Source organism: Chlorocebus sabaeus, chromosome 14 (genome assembly GCF_047675955.1).
Source record: "Chlorocebus sabaeus isolate Y175 chromosome 14, mChlSab1.0.hap1, whole genome shotgun sequence".
NCBI lineage: Eukaryota > Metazoa > Chordata > Mammalia > Primates > Cercopithecidae > Chlorocebus > Chlorocebus sabaeus.
In genome coordinates, this window is record NC_132917.1 from 29,402,345 (window position 1) to 29,422,958 (window position 20,614).

At 45.1% G+C, this 20,614-nt stretch overlaps 1 protein-coding gene across 1 annotated transcript in view; it reads right to left on the reverse strand.

Moving 5' to 3' along the window:
* ALK (ALK receptor tyrosine kinase) overlaps positions 1–20,614 on the reverse strand; it is a 751,958-nt gene that overhangs the window by 521,677 nt on the left and 209,667 nt on the right. Inside the window, exon 2 of the mRNA XM_007971055.3 lies at positions 17,019–17,138. Coding sequence (XP_007969246.3) covers positions 17,019–17,138 — 120 coding nt within the window. The remainder of the gene's footprint in view (positions 1–17,018; positions 17,139–20,614) is intronic.

Sequence of the window (20,614 nt, forward strand, 5' to 3'; positions counted from 1 at the left end):
ACCCCCTGGCTGTAGAAGAGTTGTCAATGACCATCCACCTTGAACACTCTGAACCCGAGGGTGGAAATGGAGCCTCTAGGAATGTGTGAGACTCCCAAAGCAGTCAAGCCCAAGGCCTGTGCCTAGGAAGCCCAGCATTTGTTACTCAGGCAGAGATGGGGGCCTTCCAACCAGGGCCATGTGCCAGGCCAAGACACTCAAGGAGATTGCATGTAGGTTCCAGCTATTCTCCATAACACCACAAAAGGGGAATAGGGAGCTTGGTGCATTTTGGACACTTGGATCTCCTCTTGAGTGGGCTCAGAATATCAAACAATCCTCCTTTGTATCCAGACTGACCTCAGATTTCCCCAGAATCCCTTGGAGCAAGGCCCTTTATGCCTCCTTAACCTGAACCTGTTAACCAAGAGACTAGTTTCCTAAATCCTACTAGTTTTCTAAATCACCTTGGGTCAGTTTCAAGGTAGGGGACCAGCAGTTCCCGTTAGTTTTAAAGATATCCCCTCCAACATTGCCCAGTTTCCAGGTGAATGTAGGGTGGCAGGGCCTTAAAGGGCAGCCCCCCAGGGCAGGTCCACATCAGCCCCTTGGATGAGGCCTCACAGCCTCAGGTCACTGTGAGCCTTGGAAACAAATACTGCAGAATGAAAAGAAAAGTCATAAAAAAGAGAATGCCATGCCCATCAATTCCATGACACTTCATCCTTCTTGATTTTGTCTCTTATTATGAAGTAAAGCTGGAGGTCTTACTTACTTTCTTGTTCCTGGCAACGCATGCTATAGTGTGCAGAGAAGAGCCCTGAGCCCTATGGAGAGGACTTCTGTGAAGGTGTGTGGGAAGTGTATTCATAAGTAATAACACTCGCCAAGGGCTCACTGGGGCTGGTCACCATGCCAGGCACCTGACATGATCATCTTATTTAATCCCTATGATGTAGGCAGGATTCTTATCTCCAATCAACAGATGAAGGCATTGGAGCTCAGAGAAGTGAAGTCACATCTGATGTTACTCAGATAGGAAGGGACTCGGTGGTCTTTTACCGATGTGCTTCTTTCCTGTGAGTCCTGAGGCCATTTCAGTAGGTCACAAACAGTATTGCCAATAGAAAAGGCAGTAGACATAGCTCCCCTCATGCAGAGCCACAGACATGGACATGTCTGCGGCTGCAGTGAGGCAGGAAACAATGTATGAGCTCCACAAGTGAGGCAGAGTTGACAGCATCTGACTCTGCAAGTATCACCTAAAGGCAATGCCAACCTTACTGTGGTGCCACAAAATACTAAAGAAATGGTCATGGTCATATGGCATCACCTCCTTCATACTGACAATTGAAATACTATTTCTCAGGATGGACAGGAGGCTGTGCTCAAAAAATGGCATGGTATGCAAATTCTGAATCAGCCAATGTGCTGATTTAGAATGCCAACACTCTTCTGGATGGCCGCACTTCATACTACAACAATGTATGAGCTCTGCAAGTGAGGCAGGAAAGGACCTGGGCCCAGAGAGGGACAAGCAGGGCAAAGCTGGGGGCACGACAGGAGCCAGAGTGTCTTTGCTGTCTTGAAGGCTCTGATACGACCTATAAAGTTGGGCCTGGGATGCCCTAGGTGAGGACTGAGTCAGAGGACACATCACCAAGATCTAAGTCTGACTCTCAGTGGGCGTATGGCTCAGGAAGCCAAAACCACAAGCGCAATAAAGCCCAGGGCTTAAAGTTCCCATCTAGGTTTCTTGATTGTATTAGTCTGTTCTCATGCTGCTAACAAAGACATACCCAAGACTGGGTAATTTATAAAGAAAAAGAGGCTTAATGAACTCACAGTTCCACATGGCTGGGGAAGCCTCACAATCATGGCAGAAAGGGAAAGAGGAGAAATGCACATCTCACATGGCAGCAGGCAAGAGACTGTGTGCAGGGGAACTGTCCTTTATAAAACCATCAGATCTCATGAGACTTACTCACTATCATGAGAACAGCACAGGAAAAACCTGCCCCCATGATTCAATTACCTCCCACCAGATCCCTCCCATGACATGTAGGGATTATGGGAGCTACAATTCAAGATGTGATTTGTATGGGAACACAGTCAAGCCATATCACTGATGTCTTCCAGAATATGTGCTGTGTTTCTTGGGTCTGATTGGGATCCCAGTTTAGAAAACTGAGGGTGGGTGGGCAAAGTTTCTGTGGCCATCAGGATGTGTATCTGTTTTCAGAAGGGGCCTATAACAGTTCATTTAACTGAATACTTGGTCAATGGGATCTGCGTCTGAAAATAGAATTATCAGGTTTGCCACTCACTTAAAATGACAATACGATTGTGATTTTGTGTTGGGTTTATTTTCCCGCTAAAAATGCTCTCCTGTCTCCAGTTATCTTGACTTGATGTCTAACTACTGGGATACAGAGCCTGACGCTGGGCCTGACTGTCCTCACTTGTTGAATGGTGATGTCTGTGATCCCAATCAGCCGTACAATCATTCCCCGTACGTCTACGGCCATATGTCTTATGCATCAAGTGACCTTAACATCATCATGCTTGATTCACAGGAATAGAGCACAAGACTTGAGATTCGACTCCAATTCTGCCATTGTCAGCTCTGTAATATGGGACACTGTTTTGTGCTAATCCTCAGTCAGGTCATCTCAGTGAGAAGCCTCACTTTCCAGAACTGCTGAAAGGGCTTAAGATGATGAGGCATGTGCTTAGAATGGAGAATTCCCAAAGCACATTGGCTGATTCCAAATTTGCATAACCATGCCTTTTGTGAACACAGCTTCCTGTTCATCCTGAGAAATAGTATTCCAATTGTCAGTCTGAAGCAGGTGATGGCACATGACCATGACCATTTCTTTAGTATTTTGTTGTACCAAAGTAAGGTGGGCATTGCCTTCAGGTGATATTTGCAGTTAGAGGCTGTTAGAACTTTAAGCAACATTTGAGGTCAACCATTTCTCCATTGGAGAGGTGAAAAAAACAAGACCCAGGCAAGGGAAAATACTGACTTAGGGCCATGCCACTGATTAATGAGTCCTTCACACACAGTGTGGAGGGCATTTCTCCTGGCTGCGGAAGTCTTTCTGAATGTCACCTCTTCAGGGAGCACCAGACGGGAGCTGGGCAGAAGTACTGAACCACCACCTGTCATGCATTCTCAGGCTTTACTTACTGGCCCCTCCAGCTGAAGCTGGTTTTCTTCATGGCATAGGAAAATGCCAGTGTATTCCTGACAAGTCTGGTTAAGTGTCTTCAATAAAGAACCATATGAAATATCATGCATACATGGCAATTATCTTACAGCTGGCCTTTAGAGAGATCTACACGTAACGCTACATTTCATTAAATGGAACCCCAGAAATTAGCATTCTTAAAACACTGTCAGTCCTTAAAGATTGTACCCAGCTCAAGGGACTCTCTCAGTGGCCACTAATCCTGAGGCACAGGGAGGGTCTTCTTTGGTCAAGGGATTCATCAGAATGTCCCAGCTGTAGGCCTTCAGAGTCATGAGGGACCTTGGAGACCTCTGAGAGGAAGGAAAAGGCTGGAGAATGATGGGGATCATGAAAGAATGCACAGCGGCTGGTTGCAAGGCTGGTACTAAAATTCTGTTTCTAATCCTGATTGTTATATTATAATTATTCAAAGCTGTGCCTGACAAATAGACAAAACAATACCTTAAACAAGTAGAAAAATTCTGAAAAATCCACACTATTTTTTCTGGAATAAATTAGCAAAACCATATATGGCTAGGTTTCAAATATCTCCCAATGATCAGATGGCTCAACTCACCTCCAGTAAAGCTTTTTGGGTTGTCTCCTCCTGCATGTACTCTTCTGCCAACAAGCTGCTTTTTGATGGTTGTTGGAAGCTCACTGCTGGTGAGCATGTCTGTTCTCAGGCCAGGAGCCACAGTGAGAACAGGGTGAGGGAAAGCATGGGGCCAGAAGCAAAGGGAAAAGTTCACTAGAGAATTCTTAGGAAGCCTCCCAGATCCAGGCCCATCAGCCTTGTGCTTGGGGCAATTCATTTAACCCCTTGAGTCTCGGTTTTCTCATGGATAAACAAGGGAGAATTATCACACTAACTATGCTGATAAAAATAATATAAATACCTGTAATCCCAGCACTTTGAGAGGCCGAGGCGGACAGACCACTTGAGGTCAGGAGTTCGAGATCAGCCTAGCCAACATAGTGAGACCCCGTCTCTACTGAAAATACAAAAATTAGCCAAGCATAGTGGCGGGTGCCTGTCATCTCAGCTACTCAGGAGGCTGAGGCAGGAGAATGGCTTGAACTCGGGAGGCGGAGGTTGCAGTGAGCCCAGACTGTGCCACTACACTCCGGCCTGGGTGCCAGAGTGAAATTCCATCTCAAAAACAAAAAAAAAGAAAAGAAAAAAACATATATCTGCTGTGAAGATCATACGAGGTAATGAATGTGGCCATGCTTTAGAAACCCTGAGATACCATATATTAATAGATGGATGTTCTCACCATCTTGGCCCTGTGATGCAGACATAGCACTGTGTCTTCTTCCTGTGCCTCAGATCTACCACCAGGAACCTGGGGATGAACTGACCTGACTTGACCTTGGAGGACCCAGGGAGAAGCAGGCTGGAACAGAGATCCTTCTGTCCTTGCCCTATTTTATATCAACCTCTCAGGGGGATGGGAGAGGCACCAGGGTGTCTGGGGAGGCATTGCATGGAGTAACTAGAAGCACAGATCCTGCATGAGGTCAGGCTCCCAAGTTGGAAATTTGGCTGTGCCATTACTAGCTCCACATGTCAGAGAAAATTATTTAATCTCTTTGTACCTCAATTTTTTCAACTGCAAAATAAGAATTAAAGCAGGGACCACCTCTTGGAATTGTGAGGAGGGTGAAATGCAATAGTGTACGTTAAGTGCCCTGCGTGATGACTTGCACACAGTTTGGCCTTATTTAATGATGGCTGTCATTGCTGTTACTCATTTTTTTTTTCTTTTGAGACGGAGTCTCAGTCTGTTGCCCAGGCTGGAGTGCAGTGGCGCAATCTTGGTTCACTGCAAGCTCCACCTCCCGGGTTCACACCATTCTCCTGCTTCAGCCTCCCAAGTAGCTGGGACTACAGGTGCCTGCCACCACGCCCCACTAATTTTTTGTATTTTTAATAGAGATGGGGTTTCACCATGTTAGCCAGGATGGTCTCCATCTCCTGACCTTGTGATCTGCCCACCTCGGCCTCCCGAAGTGCTGGGATTACAGGCGTGAGCCACCGTGCCCTGCCATTGCTGTTACTCTTTAAGTGTCTCCAGAAGTCAGCAATGGCAGAGAGGATATAAGACGGAGTATATCCAGCACAGCAGGAAGAAAACTTTGTTTCAAGCCCCGTGGCAGTTGGAAGCATAAAAGGAAAAGGGGTGATGGAGAAACGTGCGCTCCTCTCTCAAACTTTCCTTTGTGACGGCTGATTGAGCTTGCCTGTGGAAGACCTCAAGTGAGATGACCTGGGTTCTAGCTCTGGCTCTGTGATATAACTTCACGCAAGTCACTTAAGGTTTCCAGACCTCAGTGTCCTCATCTGTAAAATGGAGTGGGGGAATAAAATGATTCTCCGGTCTCTTGCATCTCTACCATGCTAAGAATAATTGCCCCTTTGGGCAGGTGGCCAAAATAAGCTGCCTAACTTCACTCTAGCCAGCTGGTCAGTAGAAACCCAGGGGGCCTGACTTCCAGCCCAGGCTTAGACGATTAGGGACTGTGGCTCCCCCTTTCTGGATTATCTCCTTAAGGGGTACTTGGCTCACCAGTCACCTTCGTTATTAATCTACCAGCTGCCATCAGCATCTGGTCACTTGCTTCATAACACTAAGTACCCAACCTGGCCCCTACCCGCTCTGCCCACAACCACTGTTCATTTGTCATAGAGCCCCAGAACTTGAAATCATTCACTTCCTTTTCACCAGCCTGCTCCCTGGAATGCATCTTGGGAACCAATCACCCAATTCAAGACATCTGTTTAGCTCACTTATAATCAGGCTGCCGAGAAGAAGGGTCAAGTCTCCTTCCATCAATCAATTACATGAACACAGCCTCGGATGGCAGTGTGTGCGCACACGTGCACACTGCAGTGGGAGATACACACGGAAAGTTGAATTCTTATTTCTCTTATCTGTGACCATTACTATGTTACAGATAGAGAAACAGGGCTCTGCTCTTAATCACAGAACAGAAAATTGAAAATAAATTCTGAAGTTAACTAGCTTAGCTTCTTCATTTTATAGATGGGAAAATTAAGGCTCAGGAGAGTGAAGGGACTTGGTCAAAGTGGCATGGCCTAGGGTCTGGAGCAGTAAGAGAGTTGAGACCAGAACCCAGATTGGACTTCCAATTCAGTTCTCTGCTTGCAATTTCCAGGAAACACTCATGCAGAATATGTGTATGTGTGTTGGGTAAGAAAGTCTAACAGAATAACGCAGGCTCCAGAGGGCATGGTGAAATCCTTAGCAGTTTGTAGCATTTTTCAATATGACATCTGTCTAAATGGGCTTATTCCTGAAACCAGAAGGTTGGAGATGAGCTCTGAGCAATGTGGCATCCATGACAATACGAGAAGGCCTGGTGGTTAAGGGAGACCTCACAATATGCAGATGGACCTCCCCACTTACTCTGCTGTCTCTAAAGAGACAGGACTTGCTGGGTGTTAATGTGAACATGGGGTTCCATTCCTCCCTGTTTTCAAACACAGGAAGGTACCAGGCTGGCCGAGCACAGACCTTCTACCCTTCAGGGACTCCCAGTCCAGTTGGGGGATGAACTTGCCCACACCTAACTCTAAGAGGCCTCGGGGAAAACAGAACAAGGGAGGCTCTTTGCCTGGGAAGACCGAAGGTTCACAGAAAAAGCAACTGCTGGGCTACATCTTGAAGGATGAAACACTTTCAACAGATATTAAGGGTTTGGCAAGGAAGTTTGCTAAGAACAGAGGAGAAGATAAGGTTATTCTAGGCAGGTGAAGAACTGATATTGCTTAATTCGCTATAGGTGTATAAATGTTGAAGCTGAACTGCATGAATTAAATCCCAGCTCAAATACTAGTGCGATTAAAGGCAAAATGCTTTCAAGTTTCAGAGGGCAAAACTAGGGACTTAAAAGAGTTTTAAGCCAGAGCCTTAGAGCATATGGAGCCACGCCACCAAAACCCACCTTTTGCTGTGCGCTGGGCACATTCACATGTCATCATGTCCTCACAATAATGCTGTCAGTTGGTAATCCTGATCACTTCCACTTTAAAGATGACATAGAGAACCAAAAGGAGTAGGTAGTGGCTGAAGGTAATACAACTCACAAGAATCAGAGCTGGGAATTCATTCCATGTCTCAGATCCCAAAGATGAGTTTTCCCCACTGTGGTTCTATGTGTTGCTTTCAGGCAGAGGCTGGAAGACCTTTTGTTGGGATGTTACAGAGGAGATTGACTGATTGATTGATTTACTTTCTGAGATGGAGTTTCGCTCTCTAACCCAGGCTGGAGTGCAATAGTGCAGTCTCAGCTCACAGCAACCTCCACCTCCTGGGTTCAAGCATTTATCCTGCCTCAGCCTCCCAAGTAGCTGGGATTACAGGTGCCTGCCACATTCCCAGTTAATTTTTTGTAGTTTTAATAGAGATGGGGTTTCAGCATATTGGCCAGGCTGGTCTGGAACTCCTGACCTCAGGTGATCCACCCGCCTTGGCCTCCCAAAGTGCTGGGATTACAGGCATGAATCACTGCGCCCGGCCCAGAGAAGATTTAAATAGGCAATGTAGAGGCACGTTAAAGCCCTAGGATAACCAGACCTAGTTCTCCAGTCCAGTGAACACCCTCAACAGAATCCTGTTTTTTAAGGTGTTCTCCAAGTGACTATGAGGCAACTAGACTGAGTGTGGCCATGTGTTCATCCACACCAGCAAGGCACTGACCCCACACTGAGGCAATCTGTGGGGCAGCAAAACTCTGCTGGGCTGATGGAAACCCAAGGTATTCAAGGGATGAGGTGTGTAAAGCAACAGACGGGACTGAAATGTGAGAAACTATTTTATGAGCCCTCTTAGAAGAAAATGAATCCTTGCCTCTATGGTAGAGAGGTTAGGCAGGGGCTCTGCCAAGCAGATGGCCTGGGTTTGAATCTCAGCTTTGCCTCTAGTCCTGGAGCGATCACTAACCTCTCTAGGCCTCTGTTTCCTCATCCTACAGATGTGGCTATTTGATCAGACCACAGAAGGCCCTGACAGCTCACAATTTCTATGAACTTCTCATAGACCAAATTATTCTAGTCATCTACCCAAATGGGCTGGTTCAAGTCCTGTGAATCGGAGCTCTCTTCTGACACAAAGTTTCGTGCCTGAGGTTGCTCTCAACAAAACATTTTAAGACGATTTTCTCTTATTTTTCTCACTCTTGATCAGTCCTTTTCCTGAACACGTTTTGGACACATGTCTTTCTAGGTTGGTTAGAAGTGCTCTGTATACGATATCTCAGATGTCCCACAGCTGTCAAAAGAGAAATTCCTCAGCTCACTCATGTCTGCTGAGTATGCTTTTTTAGGTTGAGAAAAGAAAAAAAACAAGCCTGCTCAAAGTAGTTAAAATCACAGCTTTGAATCCTCAACCAAAGTCAGTCCAGCCCATCAACTGTTCTCCCCTTAGACACATTTCTTTCCTGAAACTGATTACTATGACTAGAAATGAGAGGGCTGGTGGGAATGTCCCTGCCCTTTAATAAAACAGAGAACTTTGGGGGCTGGAAAGCTGGAGGTTGGGAATTGGGAGACCTCAGTTTGCTCCTTGTTTGTGCCTGAACTGCTGAGCAGACATTGCAATGACCTCTAGTGAGTACACAATGAGTACAAAACATGAGAGAAGTACCAGGGGTGCAAAAGGAAACAAGATGTGAATTCCTGGACATCTAAATGCTTCAAGTCTAGGAAGAGTGATAATGAAGGACCACAAATAACTAAGACACAAGGAAAAGTGTGACATCAGAGGCACCGAGTAGCAGGGAGACACGTAAAAATTTTCTCCGTGAGAATATGGGGATAAAGTGAGGTCCACAACCTCCCAAACTGTTCTAATTTGGGGCTATAGTGTGGTCACCAGCTGCTGGTGGTGAATACTTGCTATATGGTATCCAAAAGGAAGCTCTATTAAATCCAACAGCTATGTCATGTCTGCTAAAACTGAGCAAACCTTCCTATTAGGTAATGATGGTTCGTCAGACCCAGAGAGAGATTCTGCCTCCACAGAACTGACTGGAGTGTTGGGGGTACCACACATACATACAACATTCCTTCATTTAAAAATTCCTCACTTCCTTGGCTTTGTTGTTGATATGGTTTGGCTGTGTCCCCACCCAAATCTCATCTTGAACTATAGCTCTCATAATTCCCATGTGCCATGGGAGGGACTCTGTGTGAGGTAATTGAATCATGGGGGCAGGTCTTCCCCATGCTGTTCTTGTGATAGTGAATAGTCTCATGAGATCTGATGGTTTTATAATGTGGAATTCCCCTGCACACACTCTCTTTGTCTGCCACCATGTAAGATGTGGTTTTGCTCCTCCTTGCCTTCTGCCATGATTGTGAGGCCTCCCCAGCCATGTGAAACTGTGAGTCAATTAAACTTCTCGCCTTTATAAATTACCCAGTCTCAGGTTTGTCTTTATTGGCAGCATGAGGACACACTAACACAGGTGGCTATACCATCTCCTGTTTCTCCTCCTCTCTCCCGTTTCTTCATCTCTCTCTGTTTCATGCTCCTTTTCCTCTGCTTACCTCTCAAATGAAACATCCTGGATCTCCTCTGGGTCTTCAACCTCCAATTACCAGCTTTGATCTCGGTCTGTGTGTGTGTGTGTGTGTGTGTGTATGTGTGTGTGTGTGTGTGTGTGATGGAGTCTCGTTCTGTCACCCAGGCTGGCATGCAGAGGCACACTCTCATCTCAATGCAACCTCTGCCTCCCGGGGTCAAGCGATTTTCCTACCTCAGCCTTCCAAGTAGCTGGGGCTACAGGCACATGTGCACCCAGCTAATTTTTGTATTTTTAGTAGACATAGGTTTTCACCATGTTAGCTAGGTTAGTCTTGAACCCCTGACCGCAGGTGATCTACCTACTTGGCCTCCCAAAGTGCTGGGATTACAGGGGTGAGCAACTGTGCTGGCCTCAACCTCAGTCTTGCTGCTAATAACTCTCCATCCACTTCTCTCCTCAAAGCCAGGACCTGGGTTTACAGCTTTGTACTGGCCATCCTCACCTGGCTGTCCTAAGGCATTTCAAATGTAACTTGATTACAGTGGATCTCACCATATTTCCTCCTCCCTCTAGATATCTTGGTCGATATCTTTCCTTGCCAAAAGTTTCTCTTCTCTGTTCCAGTCAATGACATCTTCATCCACTCAGTTACTCAAGGTGGATTCTCCTGAATAGGAAACCAAGTGATGCTCACCTTCTATCCAGAATCTCTTCCAGATTCCCCTCCTTCCCTTTCTTTCCCACTCTATGCCTCATGTGTAGGACCATGCCCAAATCCTGAGCATACACAGAGTAACTGTCTCTCCAGCCTCACCCCAGGTCCTCTACAGCCTGTGCCACAGAGCTTGACCTGTTCCCAAACACGCCTCTGCACATGCATCTCTTTTGTCCAGAACACTCTTCTCATGACTCTCCATGTTCCCTAGAGTCCAAGGTCCAGTTCTGCTGCCCTAGTCTCCAAAACATCTCCCTTCTTGAGTCCTCTACAGACTTGGTCCTCCCTCCTCTGTGTTCCTGGGCCTCTGATACTGCATTTGTCAAAGAGCAGGCATGCTTACCTCTTCCTCCAGAGCTCCTTGAGGGAAGCAAACGTGCCCTATTTGTCTTTGTCATTGACATGCCTAGAGCACAACCAAGCATACACTTGGCACTCCACGACTGTTGGCATCCCTTCTCCCGTTCTCTGTGTTGGTGGAGACATGATAAGGGGGAAATGATGCAGGCAGGGTGGGGGGTGCAAGAGGGCCTCTGAAGGGGGAAGTCAAGACTGAAGCAAGCAATAGGGAGCCATCTTCCCAGGGGTGAGAGCCAAACCCATGTGAACAGGAAAAAGAATAAATGAAAAGGCAGTCAGACAGCTAAGGGAGACCCCTCCTACTTTTGTGTCTTTCTCTCTCTTTCCTTGTGTGTCTCTCTCTGTCTCTGTCCCCTCGTCATCTGTTTCCCTTTGTCAGTGTCTTTCCTGCTCTGTCTGTGAAAAGTGTTTTAAATGGATCTTTTCTGACTTATTTTTCTCACCTTTCTGTCACATGGTCATTCATTCTCTTATTATCTTTTATTCTGACTTTTTTTCTTTCTGCATATCCTTACTCAACTTGCCACCAACAGAGATAAATTGTTCATATTTATTGGAATGGTTTTATGTGTCTTTGTTTTAAAGGGATATGACCAAGAGGAGCATTTTAAACATGCCTCTCCTCGAAACACCTAAGCCAACTCCTTTTTATTGAATTTCCATGGATTGAGTACACTGGCTCCCAGTAGGTCAGGGCCCTCAAAGTGATAGCCGGTCCCTGATCCTTGGTCTTGTGTGACTGCCAGCATTACTGTCCCCTTTGGGACTCAGCCTTTGTGGTGAATGCATGCAGAGGTCTTTTGTTTACCAAGCTTGTAGATGAAAATACAGAGGCATAAGCTAGGAAAGAGCTTGACACCCTAGCTCAGTGAGCAAGGTTAGGAAGAGAACACAAAAAGACCTGGCCTGGCAGGGGCAGAGGAGTTGGTAAGGAAGCTTTCAGCCCTGACAACAGTCCACAAGGGAGCTGCTTTTCACTGACACCAGTGCTCCTGAGGACCAGAATGGCTGTTCACAGCCAGCCACATTAAATACGTAATTTCAGAAATGCGATCAAACTGACTTCCTGCCAGAGGTATGAAGCAAATCCCATACAGAGCCGGAGGCCCTTTGTGTTTTCCATTTTTGATTCTGTGTTAGGCTGATTTTTTTTTTTTTTTTTTTTTTTTTTGAGAGAGAGATTTAATTTACCTAGTCTTTTCAATCAAAGAAATTGATACATTAACAGGATGGGTAGTGATGGTGGCAGTGGCAGGGAAAGCAATTAAAAAATCTAATTTTTCTTTCTAAAAGCACCAGCCCCTGAATTGGATAGATCCCGTTGGACTGGAAAGCAGACAAAGTTTGAATAGAACTTTTATTCAAATCTAACAATTATTTTGTTGTGCTTAGATGTTGGGATGTTGGGAAGAATATTTTCTTTCCCAGGAGCCAATGTTCTGGACATTAGGGGGCTGGATCAGTTTCTTAGGGCAGTCATAACAAAGTACCATCAACTGGATGGCTTAAAATAATGGGTGGCTTAAAATAATGGGTCATAACAAAGTACCATCAACTGGGTGGCTTAAAAAAATTTCTTTTCTCACAGGTTTGGAGGCCAAAAATTCAAAGTTAACATGTAGGCAGGGCCATGCTCTCCCTGAAGCACTAAAGAAGAATTTGTTCCTTCCTCTTAGCTCCCAATGCTGCCCGCGATCCTTGGTGTTCCTTGGCTTGTAGACACATCACTCTAACCTCTGACTCCATAGCCACATGGTGTGCACCCTATATATGCCTGTGTTTTCTCTTCTTATAAGGACACCAATCATATTGGATTAAGGCCCATCCTAATCCAGTATGGTCTCATTTTTATTTGATTGCAAAGACTCTATTCCCAAATAAGGTCACATTAGCAGGTACTAGGGCATTAGAACTTTAACATAATGTTGTGGGGAGACACAAGTCAATCCATACAGGGACCACAGTCTGGCATGGGGAGGGAGGGATGGTAGAGAAGACAAGACTACCTACAGTGCCAAGAGGATTCCACTCATGGTTAGAATGGGTTGAATTACTTGGCCTGCCTGGGATAGTCTCCATTTGGTGATATCAAGTCTTGGTTCCATAGCTACCCAAGGTCTTAGACATCAGATTGATCATTCAGCTAAACACCAGGTCATCCAGGAAGTGGGCATGCTCTCCAGGCAGGGAAAGCTCATCTTTGAAATAACTTTGTGACATGATAGAAAGAGCACTCAGAGAGTCAGAAAGTCTGGGTTCGTTCTTTTCTAATGGCTCACCTACTCCGTAAATTGAAAGCACATTAATAAACTCCTTTGACCCTCAATGTGTATTTCCATAGAAATAAAATATAAAATAATTTTCATCTACTGCAATTTTATAATACAACTTAAATGAGGAAAGTGGGTGAAAAGAGTTTTGCAATGTATCATGTTTTGTTTTATTTTTATTTTTTAAATAAATGAAAAGTCCCTTTCTCCTGCTCACATGGGCAGAACCTTTCGTCATTCTGTTTAAAAAGTTGATGTGATTCTTCCCATACCCAGAGTGGGCAAATATGACTTAAAGTTGGAAAGGATACCATCTGTCTGTGGCTCTAAAACTCAAGGTGATCAAAACTGCCTTTCAAAACCCCCAGTGGCCTTAATCTTTTAGCATCTGGTGCTACCTGATAGAACAGATTTTTATCTGGGTAGGTAGTTAGAGCCTAATCCTTTAGCCAAGCCTATAAGTCTAAAGGCATTAGAGCTGATGATAAAAAGAAAAATAAAGTCTTTCTTTAGACGTCCTCCCTCTCAAAGCCTTAGGGGAGGAATGTGCAGCCCTCTGCTCGCTGATGATGAAATTAGTGGGCGTTCGTCATTCAACACAAAGGCGAGAAAGGACTGGAATCTGATGTCAAAAGCCATAGAAGAGAATATATTTCACACAGCATATCAGGTCCCAACGCAAATTAGAAGAAATATGGGGAGGCTTCCAAAAGGTAGGTCAAACTTTTTCCTCAAGCAGATAATTACAGACTGGGGGTGAGTAAATCTTATTAGCCTCTTTCCACCTCGTCTCTTCTCATAAAACACTGTAAAGAAGAAAGCCATTCCAATTCAGAACTGGACCGCTCACCCGAGAGAGGCCTAGCCCAGTGGTCATCAGGACACCTGCAGTCAGGTTGTTGATGCTCACTGTCATTCCCCCACCCTGATGTCCCCCTACCAGAACGCAGGTGAAGACAGCCAGCCAAGCGTGGAGTTCCACGATGGACTTGCAGAGACTTGGTGACTTCTCACTGTCTGAAGAATGATCCCTTCAGGCAGCAATTTTCCAGTCAAATTTCTCAGCCCAAGTTTGAGGCCTTAAAATTAATGAAGTTGTTAACATTTCTTAAAATGTCTTTCACGGAAGTTGAAAGGTATGGATTTATCACCCGACTCAGCTGGCCTCTTTGATTCATAGACTTGTAGGCTGAGCCCTGACCAACATCCTTAAGGGGACCAGACTCTTGGCGTTAGCTCTGCCTTTAGCTTGTTCTGCAGTGGGTCTTGGGGCAAGTCCTTAACATCTGCGCTCTGAGGTCAGCCCACTGGGGACACTCGGGCTTAGTTGCCTATGGAATGATTTCTCCGGTCTATGACCACTGAAAGGGCAGGGCCAACCCTTACCTGTCTTTATATTTGCATCACTTCCCACATCAGGCACAGGGCCAAGCACACAGAGATGATGATGGTGGTGGTAATGTCTTCATAAGTCTCAGCTAAATTAAATATGGCAGAAAGATGTAAAGCCTCTGAAATGCCCACCATGATCGGTTAAGGGACCACCAATGCAGAATAAGCTCCTCCTTCCCCATACATCAATAGCAACAATGGTGATGACTTGGGTACTCTTACCCAGAACTTGAGCAGTAACTGCCAATGGTTTGGGTCCTCTCCTCTGCCAAGAACGGAAATCATGAGGATTCCAGGCCATGAGGAGAGTTTGAAAAAGATCTTGAAAAACCTCCAGATTGATTCCTTTGCCCTAAGGTGGCATGACATTTCACCCTCATTTTACAGATAAGGAGGATGAAGCTCAGGGAGCACCAAATGGGTTTATCAGGGCCAAGTCGTGGGTTGGAGGCAGCTTAATAAGCTTTCATGGTTTTCTTCTTTTGACCTGCAACCTCTTAAAAGATGCTCCACAGGGAACAAATATGTTGCCCTCTGCAGAATGCAGGGGGTAGATCTGTCTTTTTTGGGCCTTCTGCATTTTATAAAAATTGTTCTCCTGTAGAGATACTGAATGACTTTGGGAGCAAACTCAAAAATATTACCTGAAGACCAGTTGTATTGCAAATCTGGTTACAAACCATTAACAATGCAAAGATCCAGATTTCAATTATTTATAGATACTTGCCCTTATCATAAGATGACACTGAGTGTCTGGCTTAAATAAAATCAGAAAGTAATTCTTATCTGGAATCTCCTGACGACCACTGATCTTTCTCTCCTGTGAGGGCTGCTTAAGAGCCACAGGAAACATGCCAGCACAGAAGATAATTCTAAACTGCCCTAGGGTTTTTGATGGGTTTTTTTTTTTTTTTAGTTTAAAATATGGTACAGAAAGGTACAGTTAATATGAACCAAGAGCATTATAGATGAGAGGACAGCAGGCTTTGGACTGGAAGCTTTTCTATAGTGAGTGGAACATCTCTGTTAGGTACATTTGAAATAGCTTAGGCCGAGGGTATAGACTGCATAGAGGAATAGGTAAATATGCCCAGAAGGGAATCTAGAACTCAGTGCTACACTAGGTTTATAAATACTTAATTGAATCAGGCCTGATGAATGAGTTTCATCTCTGGAGGCCTTTTGCATTCATTCATCATAAATATGAGGCTGGTGCAAAAGTAATTGTGGTTTTGCCATTGAAAGTAGTGGCAAAAGCCACAATTACTTCTGCACCAATCTAGTAAGTCTTTATGCATATCTTCCATGTGACAGAATAAAGTGGAAAGCAAAGCTTAGTGCCTGTCCTTATGGGGTTCACCCTGGAGGAGTTCAAGAGGATTAAAATGTTCATTTGGAAATGCTTCTTCTCTCCTCTAAATCTCCTCACTGCGGAGACCCAGCTACTATGAACTGTTTGAATGAGCACAGAGAAGGAGGAATCTTATACCATGTAAAGCAGCCTCCCGAGGGCTCCTAGGACAGGACCTACCAGGCTGTGTAGGTGGCACCTGGGAGAAAAAATGAAAGTAGGGAAAGAACTCTGGCTTGGTAGCTGGAGACGCCACTCTGTGTGATCTTATTAAACTTAGTTTCTGCATCTGTAAAAATGTAATTGGACCTGGTCTCTTTATGTCGGATGCTGTTGCAGAATCAAATGAACTGAAAAAATATCAAAGAACATGTTTGGGAAACTTTAAGAAGCCTCCCAACTGTAAGGGGCCCGGGAAGACCTGTGTCGCTCGTAATAATAATCCCCTCTTAAGAGATCGTGATTGTTGACTGGGCGCGGTGGCTCACTCCTGTAATCCCAGCACTTTGGAAGGCTGAGGCCGGCAGATCATGAGGTCAGGAGATCGAGATCATCCTGGATAACACAGTCAAACCCCGCCTCTACTAAAAATACAAAGACAAAAAAATCAGCTAGGCATGGTGGCAGGAGCCTGTGGTCCCAGCTACTCAGGAGGCTAAGGCAGGAGAATGGTGTGAACCTGGGATGCGGAGCTTGCAGTGAGCAGAGATTGCGCCACTGCACACCAGCCTGGGTGACAGAGCAATACTCCATCTCAAAAAAAAAAAAAAAAGAGAGAGAGAGAGAGTGATTGTTAGAAACGCTGTGGGTTAGAACCAGAAAGTAAGCCACAGTCAAGATGCAAATAAGCATCTCCTCCAACGATTGATAAGGGGATGGCTGGAATACTATATACCATAAAGGCTAAGCGGGAGGGATATGGCAGCAACAAAACCCTTGGCTCCCATGAGGATACAGAGCGCAGCTGGAATGGCCTGGCTGGAATGCTCCAGTGGGTTGAGTATCACTGGGAGACAGAGGGCTCAGAAAGACTTCTTTTGTATATACGTAACTGAGGGAATCCCCTGAAGCACTATGAATCCCAAACTGAAACTCACAGAGTCCTTATTATGGGATGGTGATGGTGCATCACAAGTAACTATTAAACATATACTTACCATATCGGCTGCGATGAGACAGGAAAGGGAAGGAGTCTTTCATTATCCAGGTGAGATTCCATGTAAAATAATCAGGAGAAGGAGAAGGTATGTTTGTTGGTGACTCCAAGGAGCTATGACCTGGACATAAAAACAAAGAAAACACTGATTCATGTGCTTGGGGTGTGTCTTTTAGCTGTCACCCAATATCAGTCAAAAAGGAAGTTTATGAGGGGCTTTCATGACATCCACTGGAAAGATGAGGGGAAAAAATGAGCCACTAGTAGACTGAGTTGACCTCAGGACCCTGACGTACATTTTCTACCAAGGGCAGACAGATCTAAGAGGTCTGAATGTTCTGACCAAGGCCACGCTGAGGAGCTCTGGGAGATGAACTAGAAGCCGGGGCACTTAATGGCTTGGTCTAAGAGTTCTATCCAAAGTCTATTCTGTCTATTTAATAATCTGTGCAGCTTTATAGAGAACTCCAATTCACCTCATCCAGATAATGCCTCCATCCCTACTTTATGTTCAGACTTGTAACTTCATCTAACGTTGTTTGCTTAAGTTATTGCCTTATCAATGAGAGGGTTGAGATCGCACTCTGAAGTTATGAGTTCTTAACAATTATGTTATTTTCAGGGTTGTGGGGGAAGCGAGGTGACTGGAGTTTTCTGAAAGACAAGAGGCCAGAAAGCCAGAAGGATGAATGCTTCTGATTTGCATGAGAGAAAGAAGGCTTGAAAGAAAAGCAGCAGAGAAGCACTATTCCTGTCCTTAGCAGCACCTCAAGTGGATTTTGTGTGGTGAAAAGTCATTACAATATATCTACAAATCAAATGATCACACACTGCCTGCTCTAACACAGTGCTTCCCAGAAAATCCCAAGCTCAATCACTATTTGCTAATGTTTTATGGCAGACAAAGCCTTTTTTCGTTAGAGAAGGGAGGATTTGAGAATTAGTTCTCTTTCATAGATAGATGTGTCGCAAGACTGAGTGCAGGGAGGAGGAAACGAAGGAAAGTAGCATTTCTTCTGTAGCTTCCCCAGTACAGGCGCCATGCTGGAATCTTTACCTACATAATGTCACATGATATTCACCATGGCTCTCTGAGATAGAAATGATCATCTGCATTTTACAGATGCATCAACTGAGATGCAGAGAAGCAAGTGATGGAAGCAGGAACTGGGCCCAGGTTTGCCTCAGATCAACAGGCCATGTTCTATGGAGAATGCCTGATCTGCTACTCTGGTGGTAACTGTTAACCCACTTGGAGGAAGTCTGTGAAGAAGAAAAGGAGGAGAAGAAGAGAAAGAAGAACAGGCAGGCAGCAGGAGTAGCAGAGGCATTTGCCCGGTCTGCCTGCTCTGCAGTTTCTTCCACATCACCCCCTGCACCAGCTCCGGCAGGTTCTGGTCTCCTACTTCTAACTCCCTTTTAGTATCAGCCCCACTTCACACACTTGAAGGAAATCTCTGGCCTGGGTACCCATGGCAGTCTCTTGTTTCCAGACCCCTCCGCTATTTTACCTGCAGGGGCTACCCTTAGGTGACGCTGATTAACGGTCCTTGTGCCCTGCAGCTGGGACAGGATGGGCATTCCATGGTCTCCTTCCTAAAAAACATTTTAATCGCTGCTTTCCATAGATCTGAGTTGGACGTGCTGGCTCCTGAGTATCTAGGAAAGAATTTTGGCTTTTCTCTTATATTTGGTCTATAGAGATTAGAATGAAATTGATTGAGGCCAGGTACATCTTTCTGCAGTATTTCTGCAAAACAGCTCAGAGGAAGGGCACTGAAAGGGGTGAGAGCCTGTGCTCGGAGTGCAGAGAGAAGCTGTCTCATTTCACCTGTACATCAACTCTGCTTCACAGACAGGCAATGGGCCTCAGAGAAGTGAATGCAAAGCCACATAGGGTTATTTTGGGTGGGGTTAGTTTATTAGTCTTTTAAAAAATTAGTATGTATTGAGCACATAGGAACCAGATATGATGCTGAGTGCTTTAAATGTGTGATTTTGTTTGCTTCTTACAGTAATCTTGTGATTAAATTTATTTGTCCACATTTTGCAGCTGAGGAAATTGAGGCATAAAGAGGTTAGTTACCTTGACTACAGCCACACAGCCAGCAGGAGACAGGAAATCAGGGTCAAAAGATTAGATCAACTGACACTGAAATCCAAGCTCCTTTCACTACTCTGCACAGGCCACAGACTAGTGCAGGGTGGTCCTCGGCTCTCCACAGGGCCTGGTAGGGCCCCCACGGCACAATGGTTGAGGTGGAAGGTCACCACTGAGCATGCTTCAGAACAGGGCAAGTGGGAAGGGTCTGGGAAGATTCGGACAATCAACTCCCTGCAGTGACTCCCATGTGAATAAAAATTCGCTTAGACTCTAGGTCTGAGTCACCAGCTAATCTCAAATTTTAAGTAGCTTTGAAGTGACAGGAAGACTAAGCCTAGGTTATACTTCCCTGTTTCTAAGTGATGTCATTTTTCTGAACCATTCAGTTTGGGAATGATATTAACTTCTTGGATGTGAAGAACCAAGCAGATGGGGCTAGACTTCAGGAAGCACTTATGAATCTGTGAATGGGCACAGAATGGCAGATAACTTTAATATGAATGAGGGCCAGATAATATATTCAGGGGTTAAAAAAAAAAAAAAAAACTTTCAAAAGGAAGGGCTCTGAGGGCTGTGTCATGACCTAGCAAGGTAACATGGACATCACTGCAGGTCATCCCTTCAGAGGCCTTTTATATCACAAAACACAAGAACTTGCCAGGCATCCAGAGGGTTGAATACTGCAGGGTTGAAAAAAAAAGCGTAAAGTCTTATCTTGCCCTTACAGGAACTCCTAGAATTTCTTCCTGCCAGTGGGCTCACAGGGTCCCTAAACTTACCCCCCAGAGTAGGGAGGGCAAGTGATAAGCCGGATGAGGCTAGGGAGCTAATGCAGGGGTCAGCTAAAAGGCCGAGCCTCCCCACCTGAAAAGTCAAGGATCAAGGAAAGCAAAGCCCACATGAAGGCAGTTGTTTGCTCAAATCAGAAGCATTGGAACAGAAATGAGTGCTAGTCAAAGTTCATAGAATACACATCAATGTAGAACATAACAAACAAAATATTTCTGCATTTAACAAGTGCAGGGTCAAGAGACTGTTCCCATCACGCTCTTTACCCTTGCCCTTCCCAACCACTGCAGGGAAGGATTTTCTAGCAGAAAGAGAAGCCAAGCCATCACAAGCAATCCATTTAAGCTAAAGAAAGCCTTGTGTTTTCAGGGTTCCACTCTGAAAATATGAGGATCCAGAATGAAATGGGCCTCAATGCAGACGTATGGGTGAAAGTATGAATGCAGACCAACGGGCTCAAGTAGAGTGACTCTTGGACCTTGGGAGATGAAGTGTAGAGGAGAAAGGAGTGGGGAAATAGGAGTAGGAGCTTCTAGGTGCCCAAGTGAGGCAGACAAGCAAAGGCCAGAAGAGAAATGAGGAAGAAATGCACCTGGATTGAGGGCATTATTGATTCGCTGGCGATACAATTGTTGTTTTTCTGATGATTTCTTAAGCCCTTTCTAGGCACTGCAGGGTATCAAGGCAGAGTGAAAACCTCAAGC